The 27,178-nt window shown below is 33.5% G+C and overlaps 10 protein-coding genes and 2 pseudogenes across 12 annotated transcripts, besides 11 other annotated features; 5 read left to right on the top strand and 7 right to left on the bottom strand.

The window, feature by feature from the left end:
• Positions 1 to 356: 356 nt before the first annotated feature.
• On the bottom strand, positions 357 to 641 carry TVAGG3_0114970 (protein of unknown function, DUF4106 family; the record flags this gene model as incomplete). Its single annotated transcript, XM_051223286.1, has 1 exon — positions 357 to 641. A coding segment is annotated over one exon (285 nt), but the record flags the coding sequence as incomplete, so codon positions are not given.
• Positions 642 to 1,016: 375 nt separating this feature from the next.
• Positions 1,017 to 1,046: a mobile genetic element.
• Positions 1,017 to 1,046: a terminal%2Cinverted (terminal inverted repeat of tvBac_53III transposon ID:TVAGG3_0114960).
• A 151-nt stretch (positions 1,047 to 1,197) lies between these two features.
• TVAGG3_0114950 (uncharacterized protein) lies at positions 1,198 to 3,309 on the bottom strand (the record flags this gene model as incomplete). Its single annotated transcript, XM_001300611.1, has 1 exon — positions 1,204 to 2,688. The coding sequence occupies one exon, from the start codon at positions 2,686 to 2,688 to the stop codon at positions 1,204 to 1,206; it is 1,485 nt and encodes a 494-aa protein (XP_001300612.1).
• A 1,837-nt stretch (positions 3,310 to 5,146) lies between these two features.
• Positions 5,147 to 5,548, bottom strand: TVAGG3_0114940 (dynein light chain tctex-type family; the record flags this gene model as incomplete). Its single annotated transcript, XM_001300612.1, has 1 exon — positions 5,147 to 5,548. One exon carries the CDS (start codon positions 5,546 to 5,548, stop codon positions 5,147 to 5,149), a length of 402 nt encoding a protein of 133 aa, XP_001300613.1.
• A 597-nt stretch (positions 5,549 to 6,145) lies between these two features.
• TVAGG3_0114930 (profilin (actin-binding protein) family) lies at positions 6,146 to 6,560 on the bottom strand (the record flags this gene model as incomplete). The annotated part of the gene is made up of 1 exon (XM_001300613.2): positions 6,176 to 6,544. The coding sequence occupies one exon, from the start codon at positions 6,542 to 6,544 to the stop codon at positions 6,176 to 6,178; it is 369 nt and encodes a 122-aa protein (XP_001300614.1).
• A 402-nt stretch (positions 6,561 to 6,962) lies between these two features.
• TVAGG3_0114920 (EF-Hand domain C-terminal containing protein family) lies at positions 6,963 to 8,792 on the bottom strand (the record flags this gene model as incomplete). The annotated part of the gene is made up of 1 exon (XM_001300614.1): positions 6,999 to 8,786. The coding sequence occupies one exon, from the start codon at positions 8,784 to 8,786 to the stop codon at positions 6,999 to 7,001; it is 1,788 nt and encodes a 595-aa protein (XP_001300615.1).
• A 731-nt stretch (positions 8,793 to 9,523) lies between these two features.
• Positions 9,524 to 9,561: a mobile genetic element.
• Positions 9,524 to 9,561: a terminal%2Cinverted (terminal inverted repeat of Banshee-A3 transposon ID:TVAGG3_0114910).
• Positions 9,562 to 10,159: 598 nt separating this feature from the next.
• TVAGG3_0114900 (transposase family) lies at positions 10,160 to 10,630 on the bottom strand (the record flags this gene model as incomplete). The annotated part of the gene is made up of 1 exon (XM_051223285.1): positions 10,160 to 10,630. The coding sequence occupies one exon, from the start codon at positions 10,628 to 10,630 to the stop codon at positions 10,160 to 10,162; it is 471 nt and encodes a 156-aa protein (XP_051108271.1).
• A 444-nt stretch (positions 10,631 to 11,074) lies between these two features.
• Positions 11,075 to 11,310: a terminal%2Cinverted (terminal inverted repeat of Maverick-1C transposon ID:TVAGG3_0114750).
• Positions 11,075 to 27,178: part of a mobile genetic element that runs on past the window's edge.
• On the bottom strand, positions 11,311 to 11,838 carry TVAGG3_0114890 (protein of unknown function, DUF4107 family; the record flags this gene model as incomplete). The annotated part of the gene is made up of 1 exon (XM_001300615.2): positions 11,311 to 11,838. One exon carries the CDS (start codon positions 11,836 to 11,838, stop codon positions 11,311 to 11,313), a length of 528 nt encoding a protein of 175 aa, XP_001300616.2.
• Positions 13,803 to 13,830: a terminal%2Cinverted (terminal inverted repeat of Mariner transposon ID:TVAGG3_0114870).
• Positions 13,803 to 15,104: a mobile genetic element.
• TVAGG3_0114860 (uncharacterized protein) lies at positions 15,577 to 16,191 on the top strand (the record flags this gene model as incomplete). Its single annotated transcript, XM_051223284.1, has 1 exon — positions 15,577 to 16,191. The coding sequence occupies one exon, from the start codon at positions 15,577 to 15,579 to the stop codon at positions 16,189 to 16,191; it is 615 nt and encodes a 204-aa protein (XP_051108270.1).
• TVAGG3_0114850 (organellar and viral DNA polymerase type B) lies at positions 17,182 to 17,748 on the top strand (the record flags this gene model as incomplete). The annotated part of the gene is made up of 1 exon (XM_051223283.1): positions 17,182 to 17,748. One exon carries the CDS (start codon positions 17,182 to 17,184, stop codon positions 17,746 to 17,748), a length of 567 nt encoding a protein of 188 aa, XP_051108269.1.
• On the top strand, positions 18,328 to 19,125 carry TVAGG3_0114840 (organellar and viral DNA polymerase type B; the record flags this gene model as incomplete). Its single annotated transcript, XM_051223282.1, has 1 exon — positions 18,328 to 19,125. A coding segment is annotated over one exon (798 nt), but the record flags the coding sequence as incomplete, so codon positions are not given.
• Positions 19,892 to 19,919: a terminal%2Cinverted (terminal inverted repeat of MuDR-2_TvMULE3 transposon ID:TVAGG3_0114830).
• Positions 19,892 to 22,610: a mobile genetic element.
• Positions 22,581 to 22,610: a terminal%2Cinverted (terminal inverted repeat of MuDR-2_TvMULE3 transposon ID:TVAGG3_0114830).
• Positions 22,790 to 23,562, top strand: TVAGG3_0114820 (annotated as a pseudogene). Its single transcript has one exon. A coding segment is annotated over exon 1 (773 nt).
• On the top strand, positions 25,641 to 26,409 carry TVAGG3_0114810 (annotated as a pseudogene). The gene has a single exon. A coding segment is annotated over exon 1 (769 nt).

Raw genomic sequence — 27,178 nt, 5'->3', positions numbered from 1 at the left:
AACTGTAAAAGTTTTTCTGCCTTTACATTTGCTTCAACTTCTTTTTTATACTCATCGCTATCCATATATGTCTTCAGGGCTTTTTGTTTTATCTCTTCATCTTTCAGTACTTTATATTGAGTAGTATGGTTTTTCAAATTTATGACATCTTGTTCCATTTTTGCTACTTCTGCTGCTTTTTCTGACACTTTTTTCGCATATTCCTCTGTACTTAGTTCTTTCAGTTGTTCTTCTTTCTTCTTTTTCTCTACGTTTAACTCATTGAGTTTCTTTGTGTGTCTGTCATATTCTAGTTTCTTTTCGTTTTCACTTATTTGCTTCTGTATGTCTATGTTTGACTTTTTGACATCTGATATTTGATTTTTGAGTGAACTCAAATTCATTTGACTTTGAGGGTTATAAGCTGTTCCGTCTGCAGCTCCACCATAGCCTGCCATTTTCGCTAAAAGTGCCGCTCTTAAACCTCCACTCTGTGCACCAAGAACTCGGTTTAAGAGCATAGGGTTGCTTGACATTTGTTGCAACATAGTGGGGTCATTCAGCATTTGTTGTTGCAACTGTTGTTGTGGTGTCAGTTTTACTATTGGATGTTTCAATGCTCTCTTCCTCTTACGTATATTCTTACGTAGCTTACGTGGCATTTTAAGTGAAGTTAAAAAGCGGTTTTTGACAGATGTTTATATGACACTTTTTGTTCAGCTCAAAAAACTACTCGGTCAAAGTGTTGTCAGTTTTGTAAAATAACCGTCCTATCTCATTCTATAAGGGGGAAAGTCTTCTCAAAGTATACTTCCTTGGAACGCCCGTAACTTTTCCTGTAGCGACGATAGACCCTTACTTGTCCGGACAAAGTTATACTAAACATCTTCAGGGCTAGAGGGCACGAAGTGCCTGGAGGCCCCACTTTTTTTTTTATATATCTCTTCAACATACTTTTTTCCCTTCACATTTTCCAATTATTGTTTTACCAAATAATAACTTTATACAAGTGGGTGCACTTTTTTTTTGTCGACTTGAGAGTTCACTTACCACTTTCTGACATACTCTTCAAAAAATATAGCAGAAAAGTATAGCGGCCATATTAAGCACAATTTCATGATTTATAGTTACTTTTTCCCGACCAAAAATATTAACTTTTGACCCTAGAAAATCGGGATAGAAAGATTGGATGTAAAAAAAAAATTGAAAGAATGACAGAAAGTTTTAAAACCAAAAATATTTTTGTCTGTAAAACTGCAGACTCCAATAAAACACTTCATTTGTAATCCATGACTTTCCGCTTGGAGATTTCTCAAATGTATGTTTCTTTGATAAAAATTTAAACTTTTTAAGAAGCAAATTGTAGTAAATTGGATTCCAAAGTGTTTCATTGAAGATATACGGTGCTGCATTCACAGGATGAGAATATCTTTGTCTTCCTTGGTACTTTGATAGTATTGTATCTATTTTAGTTGCATCATTTACAATGAATGGTTTAAAACCATACCATTGCTGTGGTAAAACTGCAACAAACGGAACTCGAGATTTCATAACTAATGGAGCGGAAATGTTTCTGGGCATAAACTGCGCATAGTTCAAATCAACATTAATTGCTCCGAATTTAAGATCTGGGAATGAATGAGTTTGGTTGGCCAAACTTGCAACTTTTGAAAACAAATAGTGCATTAACTCACTTGTGGCCGAAGAATCGTAAAACAATATACATTTGTCATATTCCCCTGTGTAGAATGATCCGAAACTACCGCTATTGAGATGTTTGTAAGCGGGTAACGTATTAAAAATTGAATCTTGATTTGAAGGGACAGAAAGAGGATACCAGCTAGTCGAATTACATGCTGAATATAACCAATTGAATATCAGTCGCTCAAATGGATGCATTGGCTTATAAATGTATTTATATTTCAATTGTTTCTGAATTGACTCAGTTAAATCTTTGAAATTGGCTCTATCTGCTCCACCATGGAAATATTTGTCCGTGGAATTAAGTAAATTAATCTTAAAAGTCTTATTGATTTGATTTCCTTCGTGGTCGAACAAAATTTCTTTGTAATGTGGCATTCCAGGACCAAATTCATTCCATGGTATATGCTCTGTCAAATTATAAGTCAAATTTGAGAATTTATTCCAAAATTCATCTTGTGAAACTCTTCTCGATATGTTTGTTGGTAAGATTAAGTTAAACCATGTATTATTAGATCCAACGACATAAAACGGCTGAGAAAAATTATCTCCTTCCAAATTTTGTTTAATAAAGCATCTGGATCTGTCAAATTGCCTGTCAGTCAGTGGAGGTCCATAATATAGTTGAGCTGGAACTGTAAATGGATTCCTTCCTGAACAATCAATTTTTTGTTTTAGTTTTTGAGTTGTTTCATTTGATTGTATATAAGATTCGTTCATCATGGCTCGTGCACGCTTAATTTCATCTTTAATTTGCCTTTCTGCTAGTTTTAATAATCTGGAATAATCTTTCTTTTGAATTACAGAGAAAAGAGCATGCGATGGATATAGCAAGACGAAGTTAACACTAGAATTCACTGCCAAGTAGCTTAAATCATGAAGAATAATCTGATTTCCGAACATAACTCTAAGTTTTGGAAAAACTGACATTGCTTTGTGCATGATATTGAGTTCTGTTCTAGTTGGGTGCTTGTTAGTAAAAATTAATGCAATTTCATCGTATTTCATTAAACGTTTGAAATTTCGTTCATATATGTTTCTATTGAGTGTAGAAATAAAGGTTTCTTCAGTTCCAGCAAATTCGTAGAATCGTTTTTCGTATGGATTCCATAGATTGCAAGATTTTGTTGAATTAGTTGTAATAACATTTACAAATCCGATTTTTCCATATAGATCGTCAGATAATCGTCTCATATTATTATAGTTTTTGTATGGTGAAACAATTGTAATGTAGCTACTGTTTTGAAAATCTTTTAGATTTTCTATATAGGTAGCATTTCCGTAAAAGTATTGTATTGGTTCAAATATGTCTGAATAATTCAAAACCGAAGAGAAGTGATATGTTCTATTATATGAATATGTAAAACTAAAATTATTAAAGGAAAAATCGCTTTTTATCTTTATGAAACGTAGATCAAGTTCCGATAAATTGTTTATTGATTCGTTATAATAGCCGCAAACTTCTCTAGTACTACAAGAATAGAAAATATAATACTCATTTTCGTTATAAGTTGAGTTTCCTAATACCCAACGATTTTGTGATGAATCGAACATCGGCTCCAGTAATTCAATATTAACTTTATCGGTTGCTTCAACACAATTAGCTAATCGAATTATCAGAGAAATCATCACAAAATAGTTCCGAAAATTTTACGAATACCGCATTTCATTTTTTCCTCGATATGAAGTTAATAAGCTCCTGATTTAGTCGGTGACATGTAATTTGATATTAAGGTAGTCACAAAATCTAAGTAGAAGGGCTTTGAAATATTAAGGGGATTTGAAATTTTGGCTCTCAAAATTTACCCTTCCTCACTACTCGAATTCCGAGCCTCTCAATGAGTTTCCTCTCAATTTTGAATGGTTTATATTGACTTTTGAATACCTTTATTGAGAACAAAAAAATAAATATATTAATAATCGTATAATATTGGCATTTTTCATAAAATGAAGGCCTAAAAAGGGGGCCATTCAAAAAATGAATTGTTTTGGGGAGTAGTAGATCTAGTATCTGTATAACAAATCATAAAGATTGGCCATAAAAATTAGGCCTAATCTCTTTTTGGTAAAATTTTGGAAATTGATCTCTCTTCATATTAGTCCGTGGTGAGGTACAGATAACAAGATGATGGAATAAATGTTTTTGACATATTCACTTTTTATCATAATAGCCGAAATTAAGTATATTGTTGATAATTTTTTGTTTTGTACCTTATTTTAGGGACATTACTATTTATTCATCTTTGTATCATTTTTCTGGAGCTAGTATTGAAAAACATGCAATGAAATCCATGTTTTCATTTGAAATCTGATAAAGTTAAACGTGCATATAAGTTTCTCGCTGATATCACTCGATTGTAAATTAATGTATATTTAATTCAATTAATTAAGAAAAATTTCGGATTGTCCAAATTGAAGGATATAATTTTTTTTCTTTAGCCTATTAATCAATGCATTATATTGTATTCATTGTATAATAAGTAGTTACACCTAATATTAGGATATAACACTCTTGCTGCTTACAGATACAAATTTTGATATGATTATTTTGTTTAAAGCTATTATGCTTATAGTGATCACTTATTGAACATGTTGTATAACGTATCTATATTACTATTATTGTATTTCATGCATCTTTTTTCATGAATAAAATTTTATTGAAAAAATTCCAACTTTTCATTAATCTAAGTTGCCATCTGTGATGTTTCCTATTCTGTTACAACTATTAAAGTTTACATTAAAATTCGTATTCAAAATTTCAAAATTTTTCAAATTGATCAATACCATGATTTTAATAATATATATTTGTTTGTGCTTTTAAATTTCTTAAGCTTTCAAAATTTAAGAGAATTGATAACTTCATACAATATGATTATAATTATATGCTAATTAATAATTCTCAAAATGAAAAACAGTCTTCTCAAAACTAAATTCAATGTCTTTCAATCGAGATTTTGAGGCAACTTTATATGGTTACTTGATCTTCATAGAGATCAACTATGCAATCTGTCATGATTCCAGAAGGTTTATGGTATTCTTTTTGGATTCGTAGAAGTAAATTTCTTAATAATGTTTAAAAAAATAAAAACAAATACATTTTATGAAAATTACATTATGTTGATCTCATTGTAATATCAAACTAATCTTGTTCAGCCTATATTGCCGATAAAATGTTCAAAATAAAATTTTATTTGTAATTTGTTAAATAAAATAGATTAGGTATCTGGATTTGATAACTTCATGATCAAATTCAGGCCGTGTTCTGTCACGTGGATTAAATCAATTTGTTTTATGTATCATTGTAAATTAATTCATTCAAATCTCAAACGTTCAATGAGAAGATCGCATAGAAATTAACTGCGATCAAAATCATGACATTAGTGAACAGATCTTGAATAATTTAATTGATATTAATCAAATTTGTAACAATTTCGAGTTATATACTTTAAATTATGTATTTCTTTGGTTAAATCTCGCATGAAATACCCCATAAAGTCATTGTATAACGAATTGTATCGTTTGTTTGTGAAACAACTATATAGTCATCGTCATCATCCCATAAATTAACACTATAGCAATCAATATCTGTTTGATTTTTTGGTAAAATAATAGAATTTGTTAAATATTTCCAATTTGGTGCTCCAAAGTCTTGTATTCTTGTTAAAACATTATTAGAAACTATTTTTGCAATTTCAGGTGCCTTTTCTTGACTATATGTTTGATTATTGAGTCCAAATTTAATTTCTTGTTCCATTATTGTTCGAATTTCAGCAATTCTCAAAGGTTCTAAGCCCTTTCGTTTGTCACTTTCTACATAAACGTCTTCTTCCGCTTCTTCTTCAGCAAAAAAGTAATCTTCCTCTTCCATCTTGAAAAAAAAATAAAAATTCAAGAAATCGCCAAAAGAGACAATGAAGGAATAAAAAAGAGTTATACTATAACAAATTACTTTATTGAAGTGTTAATGTTTAAATACCAAGAAATCAGAGCTTACTTCAATAGTTTTTGATTTGATTCGATTTTAGAAGATTGATTGCCATCATTTCTAAATGTTTTTTTCCTTCAAGAATGAATGATAATACGCATAAAAACATTTTTTTAAAGAAAAAGCCGTCTTTTGGTTAATAGAAATGTTCGAAATTGTATTTAGCTTCTTGCAAATACACAAATTTTAGTAGCATTGGATTGACTTAGTAATGTTTTTGTTATCACAGTCATTCAAAACTGAGTATTTTAAATAATTGACATTCATATAAGGAAAAAGCATTGAATATATGTGATAATATTTAACTCACAAGTAATTTATCCTACGTGAATTAATTATAATAGATCCTGGTACCTCAAACAACGAAATTGAATCGGACCAAATACCAAGATAAACTTTCTCATAAAGAAAATTACTTCGCCAATGAAGTAAAGCAATACCATGATAGTAAAAAATACTTGTAAAGTAAAAAAAGTTAAAATTGCTTAATATTCTTTCCGTAGAAACTCTTTAGAGGTTGGAGGATGTAAGATACTGAGCAACCTTGCCGACGGAGGCAGAGAGGGCAGCTGGATGGAACTGGCCATCTGTGTAGCCGGCGATGATGAGTGTCTTTGTCTTCTGGAGGACAACAGCCTGCTTGGCCTTCATAGCGAAGACCATCTCTGTGTTAGCCTGGTTGCAGATGTACTTCTCGCCACCAAAGTAAAGGCCAGAGAGAGCTGGGGATGGTTCTGTGAAGTATGTGATGTACTTAAGGAGTTCATCCTGTGTGGCCTTCCATGTGCCTTCCTTAGCGCAAAGGGCACCCTGCTGTGTGATGATGGCGCAGCCAGTTGATTCTGTCTTGAGTTGGACAAGCTGATCGCTCCACGACATTATAAATAAGTGAAGTGATAACAAGTATTCAAAAAAATTCCGAAAGATTACATCTTCTCAATTTCAGATAGTCATGACTCAAAGATTATACTTTATAAAGTTTGATACATGTAGATTAAAAATATCAAAATTAAGTCTTGAAAATATAAATAAAGAATACTAATTGTAGAAACCATTTATTTGGTCTTTCTTTTGGTCGAAATAAAGAGCACCACCACAATGGCCTGTTGACTTTGTGCACTGGCCTCGGACCTTAAGTCCAAGACCATTCGAATACCATGTTTCATATCATTTGCCTATGAAAATTCAAAAAATAATGCCCTCAAGAGAACTTTTCCTCGCTGCACATACATAGAATGACTAAGGCATAATAAAATTAAAGAAAAGAAGATCAATTAATTTGATAATAATATAATAATAAATGTTTAATTCAAAAAAAGCATAAAAAAGAAATTTATTGGGCAAATGACAAATAGTCGCGAATATTAAGTGACGTTGGTTTTGATTCAGTGCTGTAGCGGCGGAAGATTGTGATAGCTTCATGAACATTGATGCTAAGACCAATAGCCTCGAAGATAGACTGAAGACCTTTAACATCGATCTTGTTGTTACTAGCGAACTTCTTGAACAAATCAGTTGCATCTTTTCCACTCTGCTTAAGACCTGCGCGGAAATCTGTAACAATGCGGTTCAAGTCTGCCTGTGGGAAGCTGTCTGGATCTGCTTCCATGAATGAAAGCGCGTACTCAGTAGCTTCATCAAGTTGGAACTTGCTGCAGTTGATTGTAAGGACTTTTCCAATCTCGAAATCGCTGGCTTGGAATGGCTTTCCTGTATCTGGATTAGTGAGTTTAGTGCGTTGAAGCCATTTACCTGCAATGATTCCGCTGTTACGAGCAGGTGGTTCGAAGACTTGGATTGTGTCATCAGCCATGAAGTATGTGAGAATGAAGCTGCGGCTTGCATCAACGCTGTTGCGAGTGACCATGTGGCACTTGAAACGAAGAATATCGTTGCTGTGCTTGAGAAGTTTGACTTGGTCCTTTGGTGCTGGCTTTGGATGAAGGGAGATGCATGATCTAAGCGTGTCTTCATCACTGCCAATAAGAGATGGAGGTGGAACTTCGAATTTGACTTGTGTTGGCTTGTCTTCGACTGTTTCATGTGCAACAGGTGACATTTCTTCTGCACTGTAGCCCATGTTCTCGATGTACCAGTTGCGTGTGTATGGATCGCAGTCGAAGATGTGCATTGTGCGGCCAAGAATCTGGATGTCGTCGCCAATGTGAAGATCTGTTGGTCGGAAGTAGTTCTCAGCTGGAAGGAAACGTGGATCATTCTCGCTGAGTGAAAGAAGACGCTTTGGAATTTGGCCACGTTTGACAAAGGATGGAACTGGATCACGACCATCATTTTGGTGACGAACTTCAAGAACTTCCATAGTATCATCAGATAAGTAGTAGTGAATAACAAACTGACGCAAATCGCCAAATGGACGGTCGCGGTTATCCCATGTAGCGTAGAAACGAAGAACATGACCATCGTTGGCAAGGAACTGGCGGAGCTTAAGCATCTCTGGCTTAGGAACACCTCTGTTTCGATGTGTTTCGTTGTATTCAACAAGTGTGCGCTTTTGGATGTATGGATCGTCTGGAATAGTTTCGTCTGTACGGCCGTCGCGATTAAGTTTGTCCAAGAATTCGTGTGTGAATTTGTCTGCTTCCTGAATGAAGTAAACACGACCGTAAAGTGAAAATTCTTCGCCAATGTGAAAGTCGCCAACATTAACATAGCTATCATCGTCCTTCTTGGCACGGTGACGGCGAAGGAATGTACCTTGTGGAATACCGCTGTTCTTAACGCGTGGTTCGACAATTTCGATGGTATCATCCTCTAAGAAGAATAAGATTTTAACTTTGCGAACGCGATATGTCTCCTCCTGACTGCTGAAAACAGGTTCCTTGAAGTAGCCGTAAAAACGTAAAACTTGTGAACCAAATGCAACCCAAGCAGGAACTGTTTCTCCTTCCTGGTTGCTGTCGCCCATAGCTTGATTGTATATTGTTGTGCTGCTGATGGCTTCTTTTGGTGGTAACTGTCCTGGAAGTAGTGTGCCGCCGATACCTGGAGCATTCTCGTGAATAGCCATGCCACCATTCTCAAAAACAAGAGCTTGGCTCTTGTGGAAACGTGTTTGTGTTGGGTCAGGGAATGTGTGACCCGGAAGAAGAGGAAGAGTCATTTTGTTATTAATAACGTATCTAACCCCCACAATTTTTTTAAAAAATCTGATTTTGTTACTTTCTTAACTTTCTCAATATACCTTGACATTTTATCTAAAAGAAAAGGTATATCTTCCAACTTTGAGAAGTGTATTAACTCTAACCATCATATCTAAGCTAAACTTCTTTCGACAATTAATGTTCATACATAGAGAACCTTAATAATGCAGCTGTACATATATACTGCCTCATAATTTTCTGGATCTTTAGATCAAATTTCCATTAATACTTCAATATATACCTGTATATATATAGAATAATGCATATAAATAAATAGAAAAGGATACTTATTAACTTTGATTATCGATATTTGATATTTCGTGAAAATAATATCCATTAAGGAATAACAATTCAATAAAGTCTGTTTATAACAATACATTTTCTCAAAATAGCATCCTATGTAGATAAATATTGTTTATTATTTAGAATTTGTAATTATAAAAATTTATTTATGCATAAATACATTTCCAACAAGTTAAAAATACTATATTAGCAATATTTGGCGTTGTTTTGTCAAAGACTTAATCAAATTACCAAGATAATTATTTCTTTGGAAAATCCGACTTACACGATCCATGTCGTGAAGAGTGTATGCCAAAATTTTTAGCATTAATGGGGTTTTAGAAAATCAACTTTTTAATTCGAAAATTGGTTTTTTGATTAGGAAAAACCGCAACCAATTTTTTTAATCACGATTTGTTGTAAACAGAAATTCATCAAAAGTGACACCTCAGAAAAGCTAAAATATTGAATTTTTGGAACTTTTGATAGAGCACGTTTTTAAATATTAATTAAAGTAAATGTATATTTTGTAAAGATTCTTTTTAATAAAAAATAAAATTTTGAAGTAGAACACAAAATCTTCTGAAAAATAATATCATATAAACTCATATTATTTTCTAATATATAACTATTTTATATAAAAATCAAATTCAATGATCTTAAAAGCGAAGGATAAACCTCAAAATTTACGAATATAATGAGTGTGAATATAATGCTTATCTATCATAAAACCATATGAAATATCAATTTTTGCTTTACGCCTAATTTTTGACGACAATTAGCAAAAAATGTTAAATGTTAACACTCAGTCCATTTGAATATGAAAAATAAAATTGACTTTGATTAAATGTTTTTATTTATCATGCAATTCTTCTTGCGACCAAAGATTTGAATAAAAGTTCAAAAAATAAGATAGCTTAAAAAATAATATACGGTAGTGTTTACTAATAGATGAATAGTATATAAATTCTATTAAAATGGATTTGATCCAAAAAATATATAAAATTTGATCATAAATAAAATCGTTTAGTAGTCATTTAAAATGATGTAATTATTCAAATTTTGCTAAGACCCATTCGTCTTTGATATATAACTCCCATTTTTGCATTTCTGGCTCGTACCAAAATTTTGAAACTTCGAATAATTCGTTAGGAGTGTAATTACTATTCGTTTTTGGATTAATATCGAGAGATAAATGTGGTGTATTGTTAAATTTTTCAATGAACTGCTGAACTGAGTCCTTGATTTGTTGAATATCATCCAACTCGTCTGGCAAAAACTTTTCTAAGCTTGGCCACAGGCGCTCCACCTTGCCGTTCTGTCTTGGCATATACGGCAAGGTGTGCTTCCAAACCATTCCGTTTTCCTGCATAACCTGGCCGAATTCACCGCGGTTTTCACCGCCGTTATCGTTCCAGATGCAGTAAGGAATAAACTCCTCTAAAAGTTTTCTTAAAACCTTCGCTGTTGAGTTGGAAGACTTGTTTTTCAATAATTTAGTTTTGAGAACTTTACGTGTCATATCATCCAATATGGCAAAAAATGGAAAAGAAACATTACCGTGAAGGTAGTTAGTATGGTTATCTTGGGTACGGCGGCACTGCGTTCCACCTTACCCAACTTAACCTTAAATATTTACAAAACCGTCTGACTTCACTAATGACTTCACTAATGACTTCACTAACGACTTCACTAACATTTTCACTAACGAGCTCACTAATGCAAAAAATAAACGTTCTCACTATCATTCTCACTAACGACTTCACTAATGTTCTCATAAATTTTCCTCAATATCTTCATCATCAGTGTTAACCCTATTGTAGTCATACTTGAAGCCATAAACTTTCTCTAACTTCTTAACGTACAATTTACATAACTTACCTTCGTCATCGTATGGTTTAATGATATAACTATTTCTATCTTTATACACAGTCAATGTATAGTCAACTGGTCTCGGATGTATTTGAAAGAACATGTTATGCTCAGGAAGGAAGAATAAATGTTTAAATGTATGTTTGTTATACTGTGGAATTCGAATGAGTTGCTTTTGTTCTGTCATTTATATAAAATAAAATAAAAAATAAACTTAAAAATTAATGATATCACCACCCTCACACGTATGAAAACATAGCCCAAAAATAAATTTAGGTGAAGTGGTGAGATCTCACCTCTTTTTTCACCTGTTTTTTCACCCTGTTGAATTCATTGCTTTATAACTCTCTTCCTTGGTTTCTTTTTAGTTGCTTTCTTCACGTCTGTCTCCAACTTGACTGTCTTTCTTCTTCGTCCGTAATGATACCAGTTACTTCCACCAGTCAATGGGTCAAATGGTCTTTCGTAAGGGTTTCCATACATTCCATAAGGTCCGTATGGATAAACCGCTGGTGGAGAAGAAACATTTTCTTTAGTTCCATCGACTCTATTTAAATGCATTGTTTCACCTTTCATCTGGTCATTAAAGTCTTTTGCGTGTTTTGCAAACTCATCGTCCTTTCCTAAAGCATTTTCTGACTCAGTCGCAACCAAATTGGATGCTTTATTTATGAGCCCTATTTTATTTAATCTTAACTTCTTTGCAACCCAGCCTCCAATCTTCCCTTTATTTGCATCTAATGTCTTCGAAACCCTTCCTCCACTCATTTTATTTACTGCGTCATAAGCTCCAAGTGCTTTTGCTCCAAATGCTAATGCTTTTGTTCCCATTGCGCCTAAAGCTGCCCAAGCTACCATTTACACCATATTAAAATCATCTCTCTTCAATATTATCTCATAAAAATTCTCGTTACTGGAGAAAGTCAATGAAACATAAGCGTTCTCACGGGCTTCGCCCTCACCACTTTGCGGTCTATCTAACTTCTTTCTTATATCATCTATACGCTTCAAAATGTCTGAACAATTGCTAACATCTTCTACAACAGTTATTTCATCATGAATGACCTTCAAGAACAAGCTCATTTAATATGCTATTAAAATCATTTCAATAATGAGTCCATCCTTTCCATCTTTAGGTAGCACAACATCTTTCATTGAAGAAGGTTCGACAAGTCTTATGTTAAACTTACTGACAAAGTTTGTTATACTATAATGCTTCGGCGGCGAATACATGTAGTTTGAAAGACATAATATAGATTCTTCAGCAAATTCACTTATACTGGATTTTATAACAATGTTCTCACGAGACCAAATACCACCAATTGACAATCTTGTAAGCAATCCTGCTGAACCTTCTACTGTAAACGTCGATGGTAACATTCCACGAAGGTCATCTATTGACATCTTTGAGTCACTGAATTTAAATATTTTCTTAAAGCAATCGTCATTATCTAACCATGCAATAGCTTTGAAATTTTCATTCGAATATACATCTGCTTCATTAAATGTAAATCCTGACTTCTTTGCAGAGATGACTTTAAAATCTATTGAGTTTGTTTCAAAATTATATGCTATGGTAACTTCTGAAGGTAATAGATGTCCTTCCGCAGTCAGTTGTTCTCTCACTACCGTTTGAAGTTTTGTATTAAAAACTTTCATGTCATCTCCTGTATCTAAGTTCACATACACAGCAACAGGAAAACTATCTTGCTTCTTTGTTTCATCATTATACCTCAAAACATTAAAATTCTTCAATAATATTGTTCTTCCTGCTGGAATACTTCGAACCTGTCTGATTTCAATAGCTTTCTCACCTCCTACATACTCTACCCAGTGTCTTGGATATTCATAAGTATACTGACTTTCTTGAATTTTGGTTGGTTTCATCATAACATGTTCATAGTATATCTTTATACTCTTGTCAGTTAGACTCGGTGCTATGTTCTGAATATTTCTGACTTGCATTTTTAATGGAGATAAAATGAAGCATTTAATACATGACGTAGATGAAGACATGAATGAAACTACAGACAAACTTAACTCTTCTCTTATTCTTCCTTTCAGCAAAGATTATGAATTCTGTTCAAATGGTGTGTATTTCTATTGTGGAAAGATGGGTTCAGGTAAGACATTTAACCTCATTCGTCATATACTCATAACAGAACGTTTAGGAAATGACTCATATTATGACCAAATCATTATATCAGCAATTTCAGACTCTATGGACTCAACAGCGAAAACATTTATGTCAAAAGTTCAAGCCTCTGTCGTTAAAGTTCCAGACAGTGAACTCATTGAATTTCTTCAACGTTACATTCGACGTAAGAGGAAATATTATGCCATCGTTGAATTTATACAGTCAGGAATGCAAAAGACTTCTGAGGAGATGGAAAGAATTATTGACAAACACCACTTACGTCAGTACTCAGGAGTTTACGATATGAAACGACTGACAAACTACATTCTATCAAAACTTTCAAAATACCCCTTCAAAAAATATCCTTCAAACACTTTATTAGTTTGTGACGACTTCGCTGGTAAAGGTTTAGTGTCAAAACCAGACTCACCATTAGCTAACATCATTACTAAAGTCAGACATTACCACTTAACTGTAGCAATACTTATGCAAACATGGAGGTTTTTAGCTTTAAACATAAAACGTCTCATAACTGACTTCGTTATCTTTCAAGGTTTCTCACGCTATGACATTGAACTCATTTGGAAACAATCAGGTATAACATTACCTTTTGAAGAAATTTGGGAAGCATATAAGTCTCTCATCTCTCCTCGTTCATACCTTGAGATTCATATCATGACTAATATAGGGTGTCCAAAGGTGTGTTTAGCACAAACCTGAATACTGCGAATAGAAATAAACAAGTTACATATATATAAAGTTTATTTAAATATAATCACCATTGGATTCAATCACGCGTTCGCAGCGATCGATCCAGGCTTGAAAGACACGCTTTAAATCATCATGAGAAAATTGCTCAAATTGCTCTCTTACAAAATTTTCAAGATCATCTGGACTCGCGAATTCGCGTCCTTCAGCTCTCTTTTTTAGCGTGCCGAATAAATAAAAGTCAGAGGGGGCAATATCAGGTGAATAAAATGGGTTTGGAACAACTTTGACATTGTTTTCCACCAAGTAATTCATTACCTTATGACTTTTGTGAACTCTTGAATTATCAAAATGAATTGCAAACTTTTGTTTTGTTGTTTGAATTTTTCAAACTCATCAGAATTGATAATTTGAGTAAGAACATTGTCAATTAGATACTGAGCATTCATCGTATTAGGTTTTTGAAGAATATCAATTGCGATGATGCCATTCACGCCCCAAAAAACCGACAACATCATCATTGGTGTGTCAATTTTTTTCTTCGGGAATGTTTGCGGATTTTCATCCTTCGGGATCCACATGATTTTGGCTTCTGTTGCATATTGAAACCAAGACTCGTCCCCTGTTACTAAAAAGCGAAACTTCTTGGATTGATACGCACCCAATATAGAGAGGAGCTCTTTCGAAGATTGGACTCTAGATTTTTTTTGAACTGAATTAAGGTTGTGCGGAACCCAACGTGTATACGCTAGTTTGTAGTTCAAATAATTGTGCAGATAATAACTGACTGTTGTACGTGGTATCTTTGTCATCTCCTCTATCCTTCTGAGTGATGCTCTTGGGTCTTCATCTAGCGCTTGAAGAATTGCTTTGATTTTTCTTTGATCCGGCGATTTTTTGTCAATTTTTATGATGGGCGCCTTTTTGTTCATGAAGTGATACATCCTAACATGATACGTTACAGTGGAATAGCTAGGAGCATCCATACCGAAGCATTTTACCAATGTCTCGTAGATTTTTTACAGTCTTTGCATTTTTTTGCAAGAGCGAGGATGTTTTCTTTATGATTCATTAAAAAAATGAAAAAAATCCCGCCAAAATTTCCCGCGAAACCGCCTCTTGTCTCAAAATTCATTTTATATCCCGGCATGGCGCCAAAATACAACATACTCATCATATACATATATTCATATTTTTTATTATATATTTATAATCAGCATATATCTCCTTTAATAGTCTCATATAGAGCGCTGTGCTAAACGCACCTTTGGACACCCTATACCATTAAAGTCAAAAATATTCCATGGGAACGACCAACATTGTTTTAAAGTTTAACCTTCAATTGACTGATGGTAAACAAATTCCATGCATCTCTGTCGCCATTTCTGTTAATATTTTTGCTGTCATTCATATCATCCACTTCCCCATCCGTTAGCTTTTGAGGATATGCGTTAGAATAGCTGTTCTTAAATGAAGGCTTTTCACCTTTGAGAGCATAAACTCTATAACTTTCTGCATACTTTATGTTTGAACCTCCTGAGCCATCATTGACATAAATTTTTATAGGCTTCCACCCTTTGTTCATATTCCTGCTTCTTCCCTTTGCTCTTTTGTTCAGTAGTTCTACATCTTTATACACAGCACCTGTCTCAGTGAATTCAACAATATTTTCATTCGTTAGCTTTACATTCAAACCCTTGTCGAGTATATTGTTCATTTCATACATATAAAAGGTTTTTATTCTATATGAAATGAGAAGCAAATCCATCTTAGCTGGTGCCGTTAATGTTCCAATTGAACCAACATCAAATGTTGACTCACGAACGACAAACAATATTGTCATAAAGAACTATAGTTCGGAGTGTTTGAAAGAAAAAGAACCAGAACTGAAATCCGTGAATTTAAACTCAGCTTCAAGTGCAAACGCTACATCAGATGTTAAGTTAGAGTATCCACCATTAGACCAAATTCTTTCAAGAGAAGCCAACGACAACCCTTACACAAACATTCAAACGAATCCTTCAAATAACGTAGACCATTACCTTCTTCAGTTATATCAAACAATTTTACTCAAAGACGATAAGAAGCTTTTGGTAAATCTTATAAGCAAGAACCAAATAATTCTAACAAAGGAGGACCTTGAAAATGTTATATCACGAATAACAGGGAAACAATGTGTCATTGACTATCTCGACCCTGAAATCGAATGCTGTGGTCAAACGCCACCATTCATGAAAATAGGTAACATCCGCATCATTGAAACACCAGGAACTACAGGAGTTGAGTTTAAGTATAAATATTCGAACGAGTATACAAAACTTTCAACAGAATATAAACTTTGCTTGAAATATGTTTTAGTAAATTAAAGCAATTTGTAATATCTATCCAAAACTTCTTCAACAGTATCGAACTCATCTTCATAATGCAAACCTAATCTTATTGACTTGGTGCAGTTTTCACTAACACAATATTTTTCTGTTCTCTTGACTGACATAACTAATTCATTTGTTTCATCAAACAGCAACAACCAAAGTTCATGACCTAATACATAACATTCATACTTTATATTTTTAGCTCTGAGTTCTCTTGTAAGCTGTTGCATTTAATATTTTCTAAAAAGTCAACTTCAACAGTCATTCGCACTGGTGCCTTCAGTTCTACAGGCTCTCCTTGAAAGTCAACAAGTCTGAATTGCATGTCTTTCAAATTATGAGGACTAATGCGAACCCATTTACCTAAATGAGTTGCTATGACAGGAACGTTTGGAATGAACATTGAATTGACTGCATAACAGAAGGATTTATATTCTACTGAACCTTTACTATTAACTCCTGAAATGCCTGTGACATTAGCTATTTTAGACTCAATGTATAAACAATTACCATAACATACGTATGGAACAGATTTCATCTCAATCGTTTTGTCAACACTTTTTAAAGGAAATGTCATATGGTATGCTCCTAAAAGCAATTGAACTCTATGACTCATTCTTGGTATCTTAAACTCCTTCACATAACTGAACTTCAAAACTCCTGCAATAAGTTTAACATTCATTAAGTTTTCTTCGTTATCCTTGTTTATTGTAGTATTTATGAGAGCATTTAACACTCCAGCTAATGTTTCCATCTTATATTCTACATTATTGTGAAATCTTATTTCGTGCTTCTTTCCATCTATTTCAATCTCCATGAAATCTGTTTCATCTGTTATAACGAATGAAGCGATAGTATTGAAGTCAACCATTCTGAATGCAAGCGCCTCATTCTGTAGACCTAAGTTTGTTTGTAGCTTTACTGTCTCGTATTCGTTTGGGTCTGTACTTTGCAAATAGAACAACATTTTATTCTCATTAAAATATGAGTATAGCTGCATATGCGTATGAAGCTGACAGAGCTAAACGTTTATATTTTGGTCAATACTCTCTCACACTTACTGACAAATATATTGTTATTTCTGATGGAAATACTGAGAAATACATAACATGGAAGGACTATGAAAAGTTTGACCCTATTTTAACTCCATGTGCAATGCCTTTTATTAAGGACGGTGAAATTATTGAAAAAGATAATACAACCGTATATAGGTCTGTTTATGAAGCATTAGAATATATGTTGAATCATAACCCAAAAAGATTTGACCCAAGCACTACACCATGTGCAATGCCTTTTATTAAGGACGGTGAAATCGTAAGAGTTCCGGATTCAACGGTTTACACAGCTGTTCAAAACAGTTTACAAAACATTTTAGCGAATATCTTTAATTCAGAAACTACAGAAATAAAATTACCGTATATAACAGATGCTAAAGAAATTAAATCAAAAACGACAACATTATTTACGTCACTTAATGATTTAATGACTTATATCATTAATATTCCTGCACCAACTACAGCATTTGATCCAAACTCGACGGTTTGCAGTTAGTATTGAAATACTTGGCTATAACATAAACGATGACACTTATAAAGTAAGATATGAAGGAGGCGTTGAAGATGTTATACCATCTAAGAACTTGAGAGAGTCAAAGACAACACATCTGGGACCATTAGAGCGGGAGTACTGGAAAGACAAAAATAAGCCAGAAAGAATAAGAAAATTCTTTTAAACTTTTTCATTAGATGTAAATCAGACATGAATGAGAACAGTCATGATATCATTAATGGTACCATTTATTTTTGTCATAAATTTACACCAAAAATAATGTTGAGGTGAAGAGGTGAGATCTCACCCGTTTTTTCACCTCTTTTTTCACTTTCATGAATTTTCATGAATTTCCTTAAGATAGAAAAAATAAAGTTAGTTTTATTTTTATTTATTTTTTATTTTGTATGTAAAGATATGATTTCAACAATCGGCACAACAGCAATTCAAGCCGCGAACGGCAGGACTCTGTCCGCAACAGCACCAAACTCGTTAGTTATGAATCCTACGTCAATGTTAGTAGAAATGAAAAACTTCATTCCTTCTTCATATACTTTCGAAACAAAAATCCAGAAGATAAAGCAAGAACTGTTAACAAGTAATTTAGACTGTACCGCACAGGATGAAGAAAATGAAGAATATCTTTATGACATGCAGGACCTCATCGACCATTTACCTAAACTACCTGAAATTCAGCAACAAAAACTAACCATTCCCGAATTTGACGAAATTGAAGTCAAAGCAACTGACTCAGTAGAAATAAAGAAGTTCATACGAAAGGTAAACTATGAGTTTCTAGGATATCATTGCAACCATAAAGTTATGGACAAAGATTGCGACATGGTTTATAAAAATATTTCTGACCTTTACAAATCCGAAGAATTTAAGACATACGACAACTTTGTTTCATTAATTGCAGAATGTGTATGGCAGATAAGAGATAAAGATAGAAGAGGTAAAGTATGGAATGAACAGATAAAACCAGCAGCTTTTGAGTTAAAGAAAACCATTGACGCCTTAGTTGTTCTAGCTGGTTTTATTTCAATGTATAACGCAAAAACGATGCCGCAATGTTCAAAATGTAAAGCAGCAATAAGAAAATATAACTACTCAGTCAAAGAGATAGAAAGAATGCGAAACGACTATGCAGACTTAAAGAAAGAAGCAGAAAAGCCAGCAGAAGATAAAATGGATATGTTGACATTTCTTAATAAAAACTATTCAACAGCAGAAGATTTCCTTCTATCTGACGTCAAGAAGAAGTATAAAGAAACTTTCGGTATCGTTAAAACATTCGATGTGCTAAAAGAAGAAATAGAAGCTACGAAACTGTTTAGGATTTCAAATATACATCGTACAATTCATGTAAAACGCTTGTGAAAAAACAGGTGAGAAAACAGGTGAGAAAACGGGTGAGATCTCACCTCTTCACCTAAACATTATTTTTGCTGAAAAATGACCAAATTTCATGAATTTTCATAAAAGATAAAATAAAGTTAGTTTTATTTTTATTTATTTTTTTATCTTGTATGTAAAGACAGTAATGACAAACATTGAGTTTGAAACAGTTAGAAAGATTGACAATGACACCAAAGTGGTTAGAATTGGTGATTTAAACGTAAGATACTCAAAGAAATACAACAAATATTCTTTGTCAGACATTATAACACCTTCTGGAAAGAAAACAAAGGACTGGGTTAGAATTGCTTCTACTCAGAAAATTTTGACAAGAAATCCTGAGCTCATGATATCAGTAGCATTTCATGGAACAAGAGCATATCTTATAGACAAAAGTCTTATACCAATAGTTTTGTTATGGTTAGACCCAGTTGTTGGATATAACTTCATAACATATGGTTCATTCGATACGGAACGTTGCAGTGAAGGCTTACTTTACATCGTTCAGAAACCGAAGGACTTCAACACAAAAAGATATAAGATAGGAAGGACATATAATATAACTCAAAGATATGACAGTACAGTCAATAGAGTCAAGGTTGTGTTCGTTAATGATATGAAAGCTGCTGAAACAGAACTGCTTGAAGTTTTTGAGAAAATGTATGGTGCTCCCACGAAAGGTAAAGAAACGTTTGAAGTAGATGAGATAGATAAAGCTATAAAATTATTTGACGAAGTTGCTGAAAAAGAAACAATAAGAATTACCGAAAAAGTGACAAAACATCAAAAACAGGGAGCGGGTCTCAATTTTTATTACTTATATTATTTTACAATATTTATATAAATACTCTTTATAATATATTTTACTATAAAATTATACCTCAAATTCAAATATTTAAAATATTATTTACATAATTATCTCAAAATTATATTTTTATATATTATTTTTCATATGTATAAATCATATAATCTATATCTCTGCAAATCTCATCTAAAATTTTTTGAAACAAACCGCTACCATTTTATAATGGTCCATCTTAAATTCATCATAAATTCTGGTACATGTTAGTACCAGAGTCTTCAAATCTCAAACACTCTGGTACCAACATGTACCAGACGCGAGTTTCCAATGCCCTCGTACGATTTTCTATTAAGATCTTCTTGAATGAGAAGGTCTTCATAGAAACTCGTACGAGGGCTTCTCTTTTAAATACTCTGGTACCTGCTGGTATCGGAGTCGACTTTACAGCCCTTTCCCCAATTTTGAAGCTGGGGAAAGTTTTCAAGCAATGAAAGGGAAGCTCTCGCTATGAGGTGAAAATCTAGAATTTTTACCTCATAGCGAGTAATCCTTTGTTAATTGCTTGAAAACTTTCTTCAAATTATCAAAATTTCGAGGAAAGTTTCCTTGCTTCAAAGTAGAGATGGAGCCCTTTGAGCCACTGCATATAGGTCAGTGACTCAAAATACTCCATCTCTACTAGAAATCGCCAAAATTTGGGTCGCAATCTTTGAAATGCGACGCAAGTTTGGCAATTTCGCGAGGGACTTGCTCCATTTGGTGCATAGATTCGCACTCTATGCACCAGATGGAACAATTCTTTCGCTGACAGCGGGAAACTTTGTCTGAATAGTTTAACATTCAGACAAAGTTTCCCGCTGTCAGAGAGGGAATGGAAGGGTAAGAGGATATATTCATAATGTATACCTCTTACTCTTCCATTCCCTCAAGAAAGTTCAAAAACTTGGGTGCAATCAGAACTGATTGCACCCAAGTTTTGAACTTTATATAAGGAATTGTTGGCTATGATGTACTGATTCATGATCAGTACATCATAGCCAACAATTCCTTCGCAAACAGTGGGAAACTTTGTCTGAATAGTTTAACATTCAGACAAAGTTTCCCGCTGTCAGAGAGGGAATGGAAGGGTAAGAGGTATATATTCATAATGTATACCTCTTACTCTTCCATTCCCTCAAGAAAGTTCAAAAACTTGGGTGCAATCAGAACTGATTGCACCCAAGTTTTTGAACTTTATATAAGGAATTGTTGGCTATGATGTACTGATTCATGATCAGTACATCATAGCCAACAATTCCTTCGCAAACAGTGGGAAACTTTGTCTGAATAGTTTAACATTCAGACAAAGTTTCCCGCTGTCAGAGAGGGAATGGAAGGGTAAGAGGTATATATTCATAATGTATACCTCTTACTCTTCCATTCCCTCAAGAAAGTTCAAAAACTTGGGTGCAATCAGAACTGATTGCACCCAAGTTTTTGAACTTTATATAAGGAATTGTTGGCTATGATGTACTGATTCATGATCAGTACATCATAGCCAACAATTCCTTCGCAAACAGTGGGAAACTTTGTCTGAATAGTTTAACATTCAGACAAAGTTTCCCGCTGTCAGAGAGGGAATGGAAGGGTAAGAGGTATATATTCATAATGTATACCTCTTACTCTTCCATTCCCTCAAGAAAGTTCAAAAACTTGGGTGCAATCAGAACTGATTGCACCCAAGTTTTTGAACTTATATAAGGAATTGTTGGCTATGATGTACTGATTCATGATCAGTACATCATAGCCAACAATTCCTTCGCAAACAGTGGGAAACTTTGTCTGAATAGTTTAACATTCAGACAAAGTTTCCCGCTGTCAGAGAGGGAATGGAAGGGTAAGAGGTATATATTCATAATGTATACCTCTTACTCTTCCATTCCCTCAAGAAAGTTCAAAAACTTGGGTGCAATCAGAACTGATTGCACCCAAGTTTTTGAATTTTGTATAAGGAATTGTTGGCTATGATGTGGATAGCCGCTGCCAGACCAAATGAATTAACCGTTGTGAATAACGTTTCTGAATCTTTATTTAAAAAGATAAAATATCACGATTTTGGCTGCGTTAAAAATCAAAGAATTGATGTTTTTGTCAAAAATCTTTTAGAAGAAGTTGCACCCAATTACTTTTATCGTATTAAAAACGATTTACTTCAAACAGGTTTTATTCCTTCAATTAGAATTCGCGAGCCTCGATTGACATATTATAAAACAAAATTGAAAAGAGAAGTTCAATCACGTTTATACCAAGTATTAAATTTTGTTCAGAATCAAGAAGCCAATTTGAATCCATTAAGATTTTTATTGGAAAATGCTGAAGAAAAACTTTCTCAAATAAATGAGAAGATACAAAATTCAATTACATATTTAAGATCGTTTGAAATTCCAAATGAATTGTTAGATACGTATATGTTAGAAATTAATGAATTTTGTTATAATTCTCCAGATTATATTTTAGAACATTTCGAAGAATTTTTAGAGGATTTCAAAGAAAAGAATAATTTAATAGACTAAAAAATTTATTATTTTTATTTATTGTGAATTTTAAATTGTCACTTTTTAAGTGCTACTCCCTATTGAAAGTGTCACTTTTTGGGTGTCACTTTTTCGGAAATTCTTATATACTCGCTCCCACGAAAGGTAAAGAAACGTTTGAAGTAGATGAGATAGATAAAGCTATAAAATTATTTGACGAAGTTGCTGAAAAATACATGTAAAGCGTTTATTTTTTGGTCTTTTGTGAAAGTCAGAAAATAAAGTTAGTTTTATTTTTATTTATTTTTTTATCTTGTATGTAAAGACAGTAATGTCAACATCAGAGAACACAACAACTGCTATCGTTCATGAAGCCATAAATGAAGAATACGAATACATACAGTATAACAAACAATTGAGACTCATTCGTTCAGTCAAAGATGACATGTACCAAATGCAAAGTATAATGAATGCTCTTCGTTCTACAAAGCAAGCATATCATTGGTTTGAAAACCAACAGACAAAAGAACTTTTAGAAGAATTTTCTCATATGATTGCTTCCCTCGGAAAACCGAGAGAAGAGATTCCGTACGAAAATCGCAAGAATTTGGCTCCTGGTTTGAAAGGTTATTATGTTCATAGACTTTTAGTAAACGCTGTAGCAATGTGGGCTTCACCTCGTTATGCTTGTTATATTTTCATGATGTTAGATGAACTATATAAAGCAGAACGCGGAGAGATGGAAAAGAAACTTCAAGCAAAAGATGAAGTCATTGAATCCAAAGACAAAGCATACAGAAAAGAATACCGCGTTCAGTACCAAAAGGAAAGGAAAAGAGTTATAGGTATATGATATATTACTGAAGAATTGGAGAAAGAAGAAGATAAAGATATGGTTATGTTGCATTTAGTCAGAAGAAACAACAAGAGCTTTTATGACTTAGCTAAAATATATAAATCTGACAGAAACTGGTTCTATCGTGAAAACTTACCGATTTCAATGACACCGAATGAGCAAATAAAGGAAATTGTCAAAAATACTTCTTCCTCAAACACACTATGACATCAAAGGTTGCACAATACTTACATTCAAAGAAGACTTAACATTACTGAAGGAAAAAATAACAGAATATTTCGATAACTTCAAAGAGAAGAATGAAGTCACGACAACATTAACGAAGAAGTCACGACAACATTAACGAAAAGAGAATGAGGTGAAAAAAGAGGTGAAAAAACGGGTGAGATCTCACCTCTTCACCTAAAATATTTTTGTGCTATATTTACACTCATTTACGAAGAAGTCATGAATCCTACGTCAATTATGTTCGACACTGATAACATTAACGATAACATTAACGATAACATAAACGATAACATTAACGATAACATTAACGATAATATTCATTTTTGCATTAATCCTGCTGTGTTGTCAAAATGTCATGTTGTCATCATTTTTAAAAGAAGTTAATTAACCTGGTGACATGGTGACGTGGTGACGTGGTGACACCATCAGTTATTCAAAAATATATTTTTGGTTAAATAGCTTCAGGGTCTATTTCTTCAACCATTTCACTTCCTTCGTCAATGTCAATAGAAGCTTCTTCAACCTTTGGTAAGAATTTCTGTATAACATCTTTGTTCGTTATTGTCTTCAGAGATGAAGGATAATATTTCACATTTGTTTCACCCTTCTTATATTCTTTCTGTTCGGAAAGATTTAAAGCAATACTGAAGAAGTCAATATTAGAGTTCTTTATAACAGTATAATGAGTATCTTTGACATTCACGAAGAAACCCTTTTGTTTCAAAACTACTGCTAACTCTTGTGAAGTATAACGTTTGCGGTCAATGACGATAGCTAATGGTCTGACATACTGACCAAACTTAGATTCTTTCACAAACTTCTTGTTAAAGATAACATTAACATTTGAAGCATTATTGAACTCATTCTTGATGGCAGTAGCGAGAGCATTGTATGAAAGAACTTGCAATCTTGCATGTGTTTCATTAAAATAAAAATATTAAATTATTTTGAAAAATAACTTTAAAAAATCTAATCTAATTTTTTCAAAAATATTTTTTATTTCCTACTAAAGATGTATCGGAAGTTGTCTAAGTTAGAACACTCGGAAATAAAACAACTTCTTACAGAAGCTAACATAGAAGTAGCAAAGCATTACGCAACAAACAAAAAAGCACTCGCTGACATCCTCAATGACTATAATGGTGCAATAAGTTATGATAGAATTCATGAGTTCATAAAGCCGCAACGCGGCGAGGACGAAGTCCATGCAAGAGCATTTCCTTTAAATGACGTTGCTATGACTTATATCATAGACGTTCAGTACCTCATGAAGTAAGAAGAGAAATGTTTGACATAACAAATGCAAACGTTGGTGAAACAGAAGAAGAGACGACACACTGAAACAACAGAGAAGAGAGATGTTTAAAAATGCTATAGAACAAGTTCGCAAAGCTAACGATGTCATTCGTTCCATTGATGACAAACCAAAAGAAGGTGAGAGATGGTTAAAGAAAGATGAAGAGAATAGGAAGAGAAATGTGAAGTCAGGCAATAGACTCATTGACTTTAACATCGAAGCTTTAGATGAACCAAACAGAGACTACTTACACAAACATTTCGGTAAGGTTTTCATGAGACTCTTAGAGAAGATTAAAATAAACTCCCAACAAAGATGGATGGTATGTTATAAACTTGGTGGAAAGTATGAATGTTCTACGTTAAACCTCAATAATATTGGGAACATTACTACATCAGCTCTTGAAGGAGAACTTTATATCAGAGATAGAAGCAAATGCTGCAGGTATTGTTGAAATGCACTATGACTTCTTCTTGACAAACATAAAGAATCTTACCGAAATAAAGATGTATGATTTAACAGAATATGAAGGCTTAACGATGTCAGATGTAAAGAAAGGCAAACCAAAAAAAGAGACCATATAGAGATGAAAGCACACTGACAAATGACCAGAAAGCCATTTTGGAAGCTCTTAAGCAAACAGGAAACCCAGCACTTATAGAAAGCTTTTGGAAAGATAATGGTGAAAAGAAGTTTTATAAGAAGAGAAGCGGTCAGTTCTGGAAGTATCTTTGCACATTACCTATAAATCTTGAGCGCTACCAAATCTTCAATGAACTGAACAAAAGAACTGCAACACTTATGACAGAAGACAATTGTTTCGTTTATGCTTGCATTCAGGCTGAAGTAGATGAAGAAACTATTGACCACATGAGAGAAGTCATTCGTGTTAGAGACTTTCCTCAAAGTAAAGTACAAGAAATTTCTGACGCAACAGGTATAGCATTTAATGTTTACCATTGGTTACTTCAATGACTCAAGACATAATGAAATAAAGAGATACATACCAAAAGAATGTGAAACTGTTCGAACTATTGACTTACTTCTTGTTGAAGACCACTACATGCTAAATGAAAGATTACCAATGACAACATATTTTATCATAAATTATAAAGAAATTCTCAAAGCTTGTGGTGGAATGAACATTGAGAAACAGATGAAGATTTATACAAAGAAGAGAACAAATATGTAGTTCGTTATGATAGAACAACACCGTTATGGGATGTTATGAAAACATTGTGGGAGTGCAAATAATTTCGAACCTATTTCTTATGGAGAACTTTTCACATATACGACTGACTTATATAAACAGAACCTTGCACCATTTAAAGATTTGACATATGCTCCAAAGTATTGTGTACAACTGAAGAAGAAAGCCGAGTCAAAAGAAGTAAATAAAAATAAGTGCAAGTTCATTCCTGAGCACGTTTTCTTTGCTGACTTTGAGTGCAGTACCGATGGCTTTCATAAAGCTTTTAACATATGTTATGACAGTGAAGATGGTTCAGTGAGTGAAAGCATTTGGGTCAGAATTGTGCAACAGAATTTTTGGAACGACTTCCTGACAAGAGTTTAGTATATTTTCACAACCTCAGCTATGACATAAACTTCATCTTAAGACACATGACAGAAGTGAAAGGAACTCCCATCATTAAAGGTTTCACGAACAATGCAAATAACTGGCTTATATAAAGGAAGGGCAATTATTATAAAAGACTCTTACAGTGTTATAAATAAGAAACTTAAAACTATTTCCTGCTATGTTTAACTTACAAACAGGACCGAAAGAAGTATTTCCATACAACTACTACAGCAGTGTTTTGTTAGCAAATGACAAACAGAACTGGTGTCATTTCTGAAGCATGTAAGTTTATCCGGGATGCAGATACATTCATGAAAAACATAGATTCCATCAAAGGTTGCAGAATAGATGAGAACCACTTCGACTTAGAAAAGTATAGCACATTTTATTGCAAACAAGATGTAAGAATTTTAAGAGAAGGTTTTGTTAAGTTCCGCAATGACATATTGAAAGAATTTGATTTAAACGTTTATGACTACGTTAGTATTTGTTCAATTGCTAACAAATTGTTTGAGAACAGAGTGTACTTCCCGAATGGAAATTTATATGACCTCTCAAATAAACCAAGAGAATTTATTTCACGCTGTATTCAAGGTGGAAGATGTATGCTGTCAGATAACATTAAACAAAAGAGCGAAAAAAACTCATTGCTGACTTCGACGCTGTTTCATTATATCCATCAGCTATAGCAAGACTTTATACTTTAGAAGGTATTCCAAAGGTTATGAAGAAAGAAATGTTAAGCACAGAGTATCTC

The sequence above is a fragment of the Trichomonas vaginalis genome, chromosome IV (assembly GCF_026262505.1).
Source record: "Trichomonas vaginalis G3 chromosome IV, whole genome shotgun sequence".
NCBI lineage: Eukaryota > Parabasalia > Trichomonadida > Trichomonadidae > Trichomonas > Trichomonas vaginalis.
Note: the sequence above shows the minus strand (reverse complement) of the source record. Positions and strands in the feature narration are given on the sequence as shown.